The 10,951-nt window shown below is 44.6% G+C and overlaps 1 protein-coding gene across 1 annotated transcript; it reads left to right on the forward strand.

Moving 5' to 3' along the window:
- Positions 1 to 3,203: 3,203 nt before the first annotated feature.
- On the forward strand, positions 3,204 to 9,808 carry LOC123021361 (malignant fibrous histiocytoma-amplified sequence 1 homolog). Its single transcript, XM_044426073.1, has 4 exons — positions 3,204 to 3,228; positions 4,838 to 5,717; positions 8,173 to 8,464; positions 9,611 to 9,808. Exons 1-4 carry the CDS (start codon positions 3,204 to 3,206, stop codon positions 9,806 to 9,808), a joined length of 1,395 nt encoding a protein of 464 aa, XP_044282008.1.
- The last annotated feature ends 1,143 nt before the right edge of the window (positions 9,809 to 10,951 follow it).

Here is a 10,951-nt window from a genome sequence, read left to right on the forward strand (position 1 = left end):
TAAAGATTTTCCTTCCAATTCTTTGCTATTATTAATCTTACTGCTGTTAATACATTTGTTAATTCTTTAATATTACATTTCCATTTCCTTTCATGAAATAATAATGCAATTCCAGAGTCTGCTTCAATATCTTGATTTAATATTTTGCTAATTTCCTTGAAAACTGCTTTCCAATCTTCCATAATACTTTCACATTCTCACCACATATGGAAAGTACCCACTTTCTGACCACATCTCCAACATATATTGAAATACTTATTGTCCGAATAATTTTTATATTATAAATGGTGTCAAATACCATTTCCTTATTAATTTATAGACATTTTTTATTCTAATCAACATACTTTTTAATCTTCTCTTATCCCATACTTTCCCCCATTCTTCCTTACTTATATCTCTTCTTAAATTTCTTAAGAGGGTCATATTGATTCTCCATGACTTATAAAATAACTTATTTGCTACTACCAAAACTAAAATATCTTTTGAATAATATACTGGAAGGAAGAAAGATACCATAATCCTGGAAATATCCCTCAGTAGTTTTAATTCCAAAACTTAATAAACATCTGACAGATCCTGGGGCAAAAAGACGCAAAAGATTTTACAGCAATATTTGCAAAGAGATTAAATAATTTTATTGGTAAATATAAATGAGTCAAAGTGGTTTAATAGTTGGGAGTTGGGTGGCAGACCTGACTAGAAGCGTACTAGATGTAATAGAACTTATATGCAAAGAACTAAATATTAGTTTGTATTTGTTCTATTGGCGCTTCTGGTATGATTCTACACTTGTCGTATTATTCTAGATAAATATATTCATCCTTTTTTATGAAGCCTGGAAAACACTTTGACAGTACAATTCCTAGGACTCGGGATCTGGAACAGACTGTAAGATTGCGTGAATGTTTATTCCTACCCCTTTCCATCTGAGTTTGGCTTTTCCTGCATCAGTCATTAGTCTGAGTTAAAATGAAGCTGGGCAAACTCCTAAATCCATTTAGTTTGATCATTCCTGATCAAACTTGGTGTTCCATGTCCATTTGGAAACATCCCCAAGATCCTTCCAATCTGGATTGGTGATAGCATTTGTATGTATGGAGCAGGAAAAGAGAGGTTAATTCACGGATGAGATGTGTGATCCCATGGGCTGCTTCAAGCAAGTCAGCCTGTGGGGTGGAGGGTCTGGGGGAGGGGAGACCCAGGGCTCACCAGGCTCTGAGCAATCCTGGCCCTTAGATGGCTGAACTTGGGCATTTAAGTGTTGGGGAGGGCTCCTCCAAAGCCGCTCCTGCTTTCCATGGGGTGCCCATAATCCTTCTAAGTTTAAAGAGTTATGGGCAGCTGCCTATGGGTCATATGGCAGAGTGCACAGGATGGTGCCATAAGCTGAAGAAATTAAGATGATCCATTTTTGGAGACAAGTTTGATGTAGACATAACTACTTCTACTTTGCCTTGAGGCCTCATGAAAAGACAGCATCAACTCTCCCTTTAACACTGACATTTTATCTAAAATGGGATTGAAGGTAACCAAAACATGAGCTCATGTCTTTGTGCCTTATCTGTGGAGAGGAAGGTCTGATGCTAACAGCCCTGTTGTCATTCTCTGCTGCCAACAAAGGCCAAGCTGAGATTATCAGTAAGTTCAGTATCTGTCTTTTTCATTTGCCTTTGACCTTTGGCAACAGATTTTTGGCTTGTAGTACAGCTAACAATGTCAATTCATCTCAAAACAAAAACAAAAAATCCAGCTATGGCATTTACAAAATACAATAAGTAATAAAATCATCAGATCTTGGACTGTCCTATAAACTATTAGATAAGACAATCTTCATAATATTTGAGAGAATTGGTACAGCAATTTTATTTTGACTTGTTTTGTGCTACCAATGCATACAAGACTTTCTTGGGAGGTGAATGTTTTATCCTTCCCATGAGAAAATAACAAATCTTCAGTTTCCTCTCAGGTACACTGCAACAAGGCCAGAAATTTTTGTCTAGGAGAGTGAGAGCCTGCAGCAGAAAATGAATGTGATCCCTTACCGCTTGAAGGTCACAAATGGCTATGGAGTGTATCCTCTCCTATATATATGGCAAATCACATTCCTTGAAAGTGGAGATCCATAGCTTAAAAGCAGCTTTGCAGACAAGATGAGTGGCACACCCAGAAATGTGCAGGAATCGCTTCTCCCCAACTTCATCTGCACACTTTGCTGTGACCATTTTCAGCTGCATGGAGATGTCAAATTCACTTGATGTGGCGCATTCAGCATTTTTTAGCTGGTGTTGTATGAGGCGGGTGCTGTGGCATTGTGGGAAGGAGGAGATGGAGTTAAAAGCTTTTCTCTAAGAATTGAGGAAATGAAAGCAGATGGGTGTAGCGGGAGGATACAACTGCCGCTCATTAAAGAGGGAACCCAGGGACAGAACATGGCCGGGCATGAATCTAGTGAGTACCAGTCTTTGATTCCTGTGGATTGCTGCTGCTTGAAAGGGGGATAAGGGGAGGGGGCGCTGGTGGGCCCTGGAACATGCCCAGGGTTGTCTGTGTTGCACCTGGCATTGTCACACTGTGCTGTAGGCCAAAGACACAATTCGGTGCTACAGATGGGCATGGGCTGTGTGTAGGAGCGGAGCTTTCTCTAAACTGCTGTTGCTTCTCTGGGCCAAAAGAGACATTTTAAACATGTGCCTAGTAACTATGTACACCCTGCTGTTTACTGTAGAGTAGGGACAGGGCTGCTATTTTGGATTGGACCCATAGTGTGGAGTTAAGGGAAGCCTTTAAGTTACAGCCAGGGGGCCCTGCAGCTACCCTAAAAATGAAAAGAAGCTACAAAGATGTTTAAAATAATGTCTCTTTTTTCTGAGCTGAAGAGTGGCTTTCCCCTTCAGCTACTGGAGCAGTTACAATTTTAAAAATCCAAAAAAAGTCCCAGCTGTGCATACAGTTCCTGTCTGTGTGTAGAATTCTTTTGAATTATGCTATTTAAGTTGCATAAAAATGCAGTCATCTTCTACATGATGTGTTTAGCTTATGATTGGCTTGCATTTGAGTAAGGGCAGGGTAGACAACCTGGTGCCCACTTGCTTTTGACTACAGCTCCCATGGTTCCTGACCATTGGCTATGCTGGTTGGCACTGATGGGGATTGTAGATCAGAACATCAGTGTGGGAAAGGCAGGTTTGTGATACCTGTCAAATATGCAAGATGAGCATGGGAGAGCAGGTAAGCACTTGGGCCCAGACTACATATCTCTGTAAAAATTCATTTGATGTGCTTTTTTTCAATGGCCTAAGACAATTTTGTTACTTAAAATGAAGCCCAAATGTTGTGAGCTCTGTAAAAATCCTTGCCAACACCATTCTGCCCCCAATTCCTTTAGCCTGAACCAAGCCACTTCAGCCGGTTGTCTGGCTTGGGGAGGGAGAGGGAGAGGGAGAAGGATTGAGTCCATAGAAAGCTGGGAAGAGTGTAAGAGTCCTGGAAGGAAATCTTCTTTAGGACTACTGGAAACTTCCGTCTTGGAGCTAGCTCACCCTAAATTTGGAATTGTAATCACAGCCATGACATGGGGAAGACAGTACACAGTTTCTTGTGTAGTCTTGTTGTAAACCGCCCAGAGAACTTCAACTATTGAGTGGTATAAAAATTACACACACACACACACACACACACACACAGTGGGCCCTAGTATGACCACAAACTACTAGTGGCTGTTATTTAGAAAATGGCAATGCACATTTAACAGCATACACCAGTTTAACACACACACACACACACACACACACACACACACACACACCCCGCCTCCCAAAAAGACCCCAACCCCAGAACAGCATTTCCTTGTTGGGGCATCAGCCTGCTTTTGGCCAGCTCTCTCCTTAACGGCAGAGATTCTCTCAACTGTGTTTCTCCAGCCCCACCTCGACAGGGTGTTGGGCCAAGAAACATGCTTAATTATACCAAAGACTAAAGGAAAGGCCGTTCCTGTATCACAGCGGAGGCTTATAACACTGTTTGACAGATTAAGGCTTGCTCCCTAGAAGTGTCTTTACAATTGCACTGAAAGGTTTGGGACTGTAACTTTTGTGCAAGTGGTGTGGAATTGTTTAAAAAATGTAAAGCTATATGAGCGGGGACCCAAAAAACCCAGGAATTTATTTATAAAAAATCAAATATTTATTTTTACATGTTCAGACTTCAGTCACCTTCCAAATACTCTCCTTTTGATGCAATACACCTGTTGAGACTTTTTTCCACTGCTCAAAACAGGTTTTGAACTCATTGATTTTGAGGCCTTTTAGTGCCTCTGCCATTTTTTGTTTCCATATCAACAAAATGTTTCCCTTTGAGGACTTTTTTTCATCCAGGGGAACAAAAAAAGACACACAGGGCGAGATCAGCTGAGTAGGAAGGTGGGACTCAAGGGTCATGCCGTTTTTGGTCACAAATTGCTGAACACTCAGCTGAAGAAAATTTTATCTCTGCATGATGTTTGTGTAAATCAGCCATCACGAAATAGACAAACACATCGAAAGAGTCTCAACATTTTTAAAAAATATTTAAAAGAAGCCTAACTGAAGCCGAACACAGCCTCTCACAACAACCCAGTTGGGTACACTGATGCAGGTGGGTTCCTAGAACACTTACCAAGCAGGGGAAGATAATTCCTGGTTTTTTGGGTCCCCCCTTGTAGGTGTGACAAGCTGCTTGCTTGGAAATGATGGTGATTTGTCTGAGCGAGTGACTATACAGAAGGTGGTTTTACCCTCACTGCTCAAGCAGAGTCCTCTTCCTTAATGCATGACAACAGCTTGTGCTTTCTGCTCACCAGGTCCAGGGCACAATGGCTACTCACGGGAAGTGACGCTCTCCAGACTTCGGCTCCGAGTGCTTCCGCTCAAAGTCTTGCTAAATAACAACATTGAGAGCTTGAATTTGGACCGGAACAAGCTGAAATACCTCAATGGAATTTCTAATCTCTGCAATTTGAAAAAGCTGATTTTGTCTAAAAACAATATTGCAGACTTCCCAGAGGAAATCAGGAACTTGGTCCATTTGGAGAGGCTGGATCTCAATCAGAACCAAATCCGGGTCATCCCAGAAGGAGTCTTTTCCTGTTTTCCAAAGTTGAAACACCTACGACTCAACAACAACCGCTTAGACAACCTTCCCAAGGACCTGGTAGCCTGCAGCAGTACTCTCCAGTACCTCAACCTGTCCAACAATTTGTTCCAAACCATCCCTTTGGTGGTCTTGGAGCTTACAAACCTGCAGGAGTTTTATGTGCAGAATAATGTACTGCAGCAGCTTCCCATGATGCTATTCCAAAAACTCCCTCTGAAAATGTTCAAAGTCAGTGGGAACCCACTGAGGCAGCCTCCATATGAAGTCTGTGCTGGTGGCATCAGGCAGATCATCAGCTATTTCAATCAGCTGCAGCAATGCCAAGGTAAAGAGGATAAGCGAGTCAAAACCATGTTCCTGGGGGCATCCTTGGCTGGGAAGTCGACCATTTGCAAAAGCTTGCAGCAAAGGCAGATTGTTCACATGTCAAAAGAAGAGCGGACCGTTGGGATCGAAATCAGTGAGTGCCATATCCAAGGCTTCACTTTCCTTTTTTGGGACTTTGCTGGACAGTTGGAATACTATATGACCCACCACATGTTCATCACCCCGCAAGCATTGGTCATCTTGGCCATTGATTTTCAGCAGTAAGTGGTATTGTGCTTACCTTGTGGGCTTGGGGAGGAGGTACAGTCCAGCCCATCTAGAGGTCCAAATCAGTCCGTGGGAGTTCCTTAGATGGCCAGATCCCCTCATCTTGCCTCTGATCCCTTTCCCTTGGCCACCAGTCAGCTCTGTCACAAACTGGTCCCTTCCCTCTGGCTCCAAAACTCAAGACAACCCTTTAAAAATGCAGTTCTTTTATTTAAAGGTAAAGGTTTCCCCTTGACGTTAGGTCCAGTCATGCCTGACTCTAGGGGGCAGTGCTCATCTCCGTTTCCTAGCTGAGGGAGCCAGCGTTTGTCCGCAGACAGTCTCTGTGGTCATGTGGCCGGCGTGACTAAACACCGAAGTGCACAGAACGCTGTTACCTGCCCACCAAAGTGGTACCTTTTCGTCTACTTGCATTTGCATGTTTTCAAACTGCAAGGTTGGCAGGAGCTGGGATGGAACAACGGGAATTCACCGGAGCAACGGGAATTCACCTCGTTGTGCAGATTTGAACCGGCGACCTTTTGATCAACCAGCCCAGCAGCACAGCAGTTTAAACCACTGCGCCACCTGCAGTCCCGTTCTTTTATATAACAGAATTGTTTGAGTTCTAAGTAGCCTTCTACCAAAGCGGAAAAGAGAAGCCTCTGCTCATGTAAAAAGCTGAATCCAAAGTGGAAACTCTTCCTTGATCCCTCCCTTTCCAGTGAAGCGGCCGGCTGCACACTCAGGGTGGCTCTTGCTGCTTGATGGCCAGATGGCACGAATGGCAAAGCCCCTCCAGCTGAGCAGCTTGCTTCTCCTGACGCCTCCCCACGGGGCCAAGGACTGGGTCTCGCACTTGCTCCCCCTCCCTTCTGGAAACCCTTCCTCCCTTTCCAAACAGGCTGATTCTCACGCTTGGCCTGAGAAACTTCATTAGGCTACCTCGGAGGAGCTTCGGAGGCTTTGCTCCTCTGCCTTTCAGGACTCTGCTCCAACTCCCACTGAATAGTCTTCTGGCAGGCTATTCCTCATTGCCCACTTTTCAAGTTATAAATATGCATTTGTGCATGTGCAGAGTGCCATTATATACCAAGTGAGACTAGAGTTCTTTTCTCCCTTTGGATATCCCACTACAATGACTCTTGCTGGGAGCATCATTTTATCAGGACCATCCCAAAATATTTCTCTGCCGGAGGTGAAGCACAAAAGACAAGGAGGTGGATCATGCACAAGGAAGACATTCCTACAAGAACCTCTCCCCCTTCTGGCAGTAAAAATGTATACATGAATATCTACGGGCCCAGCTTTGGGGCTGGCACAGGGGGCAGTGGCAATGATCCAGGGGCTGGAAAGGGTCCTGCCCACTGTCACTCTGGTCCTGCTAGGGCCCAATTATTACCAGCGCTGCAGCACCAGTGGCTCCTTCATCTCTCTCCATCCCCTCATCCATCTCCCCCACAGGAAGACCAGCTCACCACACCATTTAGAAACTGATCTTTTGGATTAGGCCGCAAGCAGCAGCGATAGGAACCAATCACATGCTGCCTTTTGGGGGGTACAGACAATGAGGGCACAGGAGTGGTGAAAGACCCCTTTCCTTTTTCTGTGACCTCATTAGCGGTCCCCCACATGGCAGCTTTTGATGGGGCCAGATAGCTGCTAGCTGAACCACAAAAGATTATTTTTAAAAGAGGGGGCAGGCGCTCTGAAGGCTCGGCTAGCGACCTGGCTGCTGTAGCATTTCACTTTGCTGGCAGGGCCAGCCAGGTGAGGAGGAGGAGAAGCTGCCACCTGCATTCTGCTGCTGTGGCCTCTTCCCTGTCACTGCCAGGTAAAGGTAACAAGGAATGCAGGGAGGACCGGCTGGCTGGCGCTGTGCGGAGGGCAGGAGTGCCCAGGCGCTGTGCGTGCAGGAGGCCCGTCGGCGACACTTTGCTGAGGGCATACTGAAGGCTGGTTGCCAGCCCTGGTTTTGCTAGCAGGGCACCTCAGCTGGCCCTCTGCAGATGTGGAAATCAGGTCTCAGTAGCTGTATGTCACTTTCATCTAGGTTAGTTTGTCTACCCTCACAGTGCCAGGGAAGGTTCCTGAGGCTCTAAGTCTAAGTGATCAAAAACAGGAGAGGAAAATCTCTTTCAGCCCAAGGACTGAATTTAAGTCTAGACATGTTCTCACAAGCTGCAGTCCAGTGCTGAGTGTGACTGAAGGCAAAAGGGATCAGGACAAAAATACCAGCCTGTCTTGTCTGAACGCTCTTACTGCTGCTAATTCAGCCTTGGAAAAGGATTTTGACCTTACCGAATGGCAAAAATGCTGCGTTAAAAGCCAAGAAATCACCAAATGATTCATGGCCAGGGAAAGGCCATGGGACCAGGGCCTCCTGAGGAACCCCAAAGTGAGCTGGATTTGGTCTCTGGGCAGGCTGATTAGGTTCCTCACCCTGATCTAGAGCGTCTATTCTTGTAGGTACCAATTGAACAATGACTCCTTCGAGGAACTTGTTGGATTTTGGATCAACAACCTCCTCATGCGAGTGCCAAACTCTGTGGTTCTTCCGGTTGGGACTCACATAGATGCCTGTGCTGTAGAAGAGGTTGAAGCAAAGAAAGAGGATATCACGTTCAAGATCCAGGCCTTGCTGGAGGAAAGAAAGACCAATGTAGCCCATCTCATTGCTAACTTGGAGGATAATGAAGAATCTGAATTCTTTGTGGACCAGTGGAATAGACTGAAGGAAATGGAGAATTGTACCCTCACGGTGAGGAATGTGGGGTTATATTTAGAGGTCCAAGGCAGTACTAAACAAGCCTGCAGTTTAGAGACCAAATGGCGCTGCTTAGAGGTCCAGTAAATTAAATTAAATTAAATTTAACTTACGGTAAATGGTATTTTTTTAAAAAAGTCAAACAAACCTGTCCTCTTAAGTAAATTAACTACAGCAGAAAGTAAATCTGTACAGAAAGTCTGGTGTTTTAGATTATTCTAGAGAGTGGGCACATATTTAGTATCTGCCGTAGTTGTTCTCAAGTATGTTGTTGTTTTACTGTTGTCTTACAGAAAGGGGAGAAAGCTAAAGAACATCTTCATTAGATTTGTTCAACAGGACTGGAATGTATTTCACCTAATGCACCTATATACACCTAATACACCTAATTTACCACTTATATTAGCAATCAGCCCCTGAGCCAAATCTGTCCCTCTGAGTGGCGACATCTCACCTTCAGATTGCCAGCTTTGTAGGTAAAACTGGGGCATGGATAAGCACCATCTTTGGCTGCAGTGCTCGGTCATTTTGTGGGGTGGAATGTGGAACTCAGGACAATAAGAGGAACCAGTGGAATCAGACCAAATGCCTATCTGGTGCATCCACCTGCTTCCAACAGTGGTCAGTCAGATGCTTCTGGAAAGCCCATCAAGAGGGCAATAAAGGCACTGTCCCCAGCAGCTGGTCTTCAGAGATGTACTTCCTCTAAACCAGGAGGTTGCCTGCAGCCGTCATGATGAATAATGATGATTCATCCTTCCTCCATACACCATGAATTTATCAAACTGCTGTCAAAGCTGTCTGAGCTAGCAATCATCACTGCAGTGTGTTCCATAAGTGAATGTGCCCACCATGTGAAAAAGTTTTTTTTTTTTTTTTGCCTTGACTCTCCTCCCATTCATTTTCCTGGGAGGAATCCAAGTTCTATGAGAAAGGGAGAAAAACTTTCCTCTCTCTCTTGTCCCCCTCTCCCCCCACTTTCTCCATGCCCTGTGCAACCTTGGCCTGCCCCCTCCCCTGTCCAAGTGGCCTCCGGAAAGGCCAGCTGCCCAGCAGAGTCATCAACTGTCTGCATCTCTTGTTTCCTTGTCAACTGTTCCAAGAGTTGTTCTTTTTGTTCATGTGCATTTTCTGCTTCAGATTTTAGACCTCGTTCCAATCAATTGCATGGACTACCAGGCTATTAAGAGCCTTGAAGGCACAATTCTGGAGCATGTCAAGAATGAAGAAATATTCCCGAATGTCATCCAAGTGCTTCCCCCTATTTATAAAGAAGTAGAAGCTGCAATTGTTGAGATTGTGCAAAAAAATGAAGAGGTGGCAGAGCATGGCAAGTAAAAGTTACCAATGGACCTGTAGTAGCCTTCTTGTTCCTTCCATTTTCAGATCTTAGCCCTTTAATTGGCCATGCAACAGAGCAGAGTCTTTCTGAATATGTGCATCTCACTAAAAGCAGTAAGTGTAGCCTGCTCATAATCATGCAGGGCAGGGGATGATGACTCCTAATTTGCTTGGGAGAATTGACATGCCTCTTTGACTCCCATTTTTGGGCTCTAGAGGTTGCTGTGGCACTAAGTGTAGGTTTGGCCTTGAGATGGGCTTGGATATCAAGCCGAGCGCAGATACCAATTTGATGAGCATCAATTAAAATCCACTTATAAGATATTTAGCCTAATTACAATGTATAGTAAATAAATTGTTCATGGGCTGCGCTCAAAGCATTAGAAATTCAGAGGAAATTATTCTTTTTCATATAGTTTCTGTTATGGAGAGGCTGTCCCCATTTTGGATGGCTGTAATATCATTTTATGCAACAGGGGGAAAAAAGGGTGAGTTCTCTCTCCCACTCACGGATAGTCTCAAATTTTTCACACTTGGTGCCCGACTACTGGGGGACTATCCCCTACTAACCCCAAACACAGAAAACCTCAAGTGCTACAAGAGTACAGTGAAAGCACTGTATCCTTCGTGGACAGCTTCTGGCCCTCTAGGTGTTCAGCCTACAGTTCCCATCATCCCTCACCATTGGCTATGTTGTCTAGGGTTGAAGGGAGTTATAGGCCAACCAGTGTGAAGGACCACAGGTTGCTCAATGCTATCCCAGGCCTTCTGCTTGTAAAATTGGAAGCATTTTCTTGTGTTTCACATTCCTATACCTATAATAGAATTCCAGAGACCAAGGCGGGTGTGTAGCCTGCCGAAGGAGGGAGCTAACACGTTTAGGGCAGGGGTGGGGTGGGAAAATTTGTGCCCCCTTTCCCCCGATTTTGTTGGGCCATGAGTTCCATTATTCCTGGCCATTGGCTATGTTGGCTGGGGCTGATGGGAGTTAGACTCCAACTTCTGGAAAGGTGCTAGTTTTCCACCCTGGTTTAGGATGTGATTGTCAATTAGTCTCATTATCACCTGCATCCATTTTTGATCTTCTGATTTGGCTCACATACAGGTGGTCTGATCTGAAACATGTTTACTTAGAAGAAA

This window comes from Varanus komodoensis, unplaced genomic scaffold (genome assembly GCF_004798865.1).
Source record: "Varanus komodoensis strain SLA01 unplaced genomic scaffold, ASM479886v1 scaffold16, whole genome shotgun sequence".
NCBI lineage: Eukaryota > Metazoa > Chordata > Lepidosauria > Squamata > Varanidae > Varanus > Varanus komodoensis.

What these genes read in the sequence shown, in the direction of transcription:
- LOC123021361 (XM_044426073.1), top strand. Translation starts at nt 3,204, where the DNA reads ATGCAAGATGAGCATGGGAGAGCAG. An exon ending in TTGGCCATTGATTTTCAGCA is followed by an intron (nt 5,718 to 8,172) that starts GTAAGTGGTATT and finishes CTATTCTTGTAG; the next exon opens with GTACCAATTGAACAATGACT. An exon ending in TGGAGAATTGTACCCTCACG is followed by an intron (nt 8,465 to 9,610) that starts GTGAGGAATGTG and finishes TTTCTGCTTCAG; the next exon opens with ATTTTAGACCTCGTTCCAAT.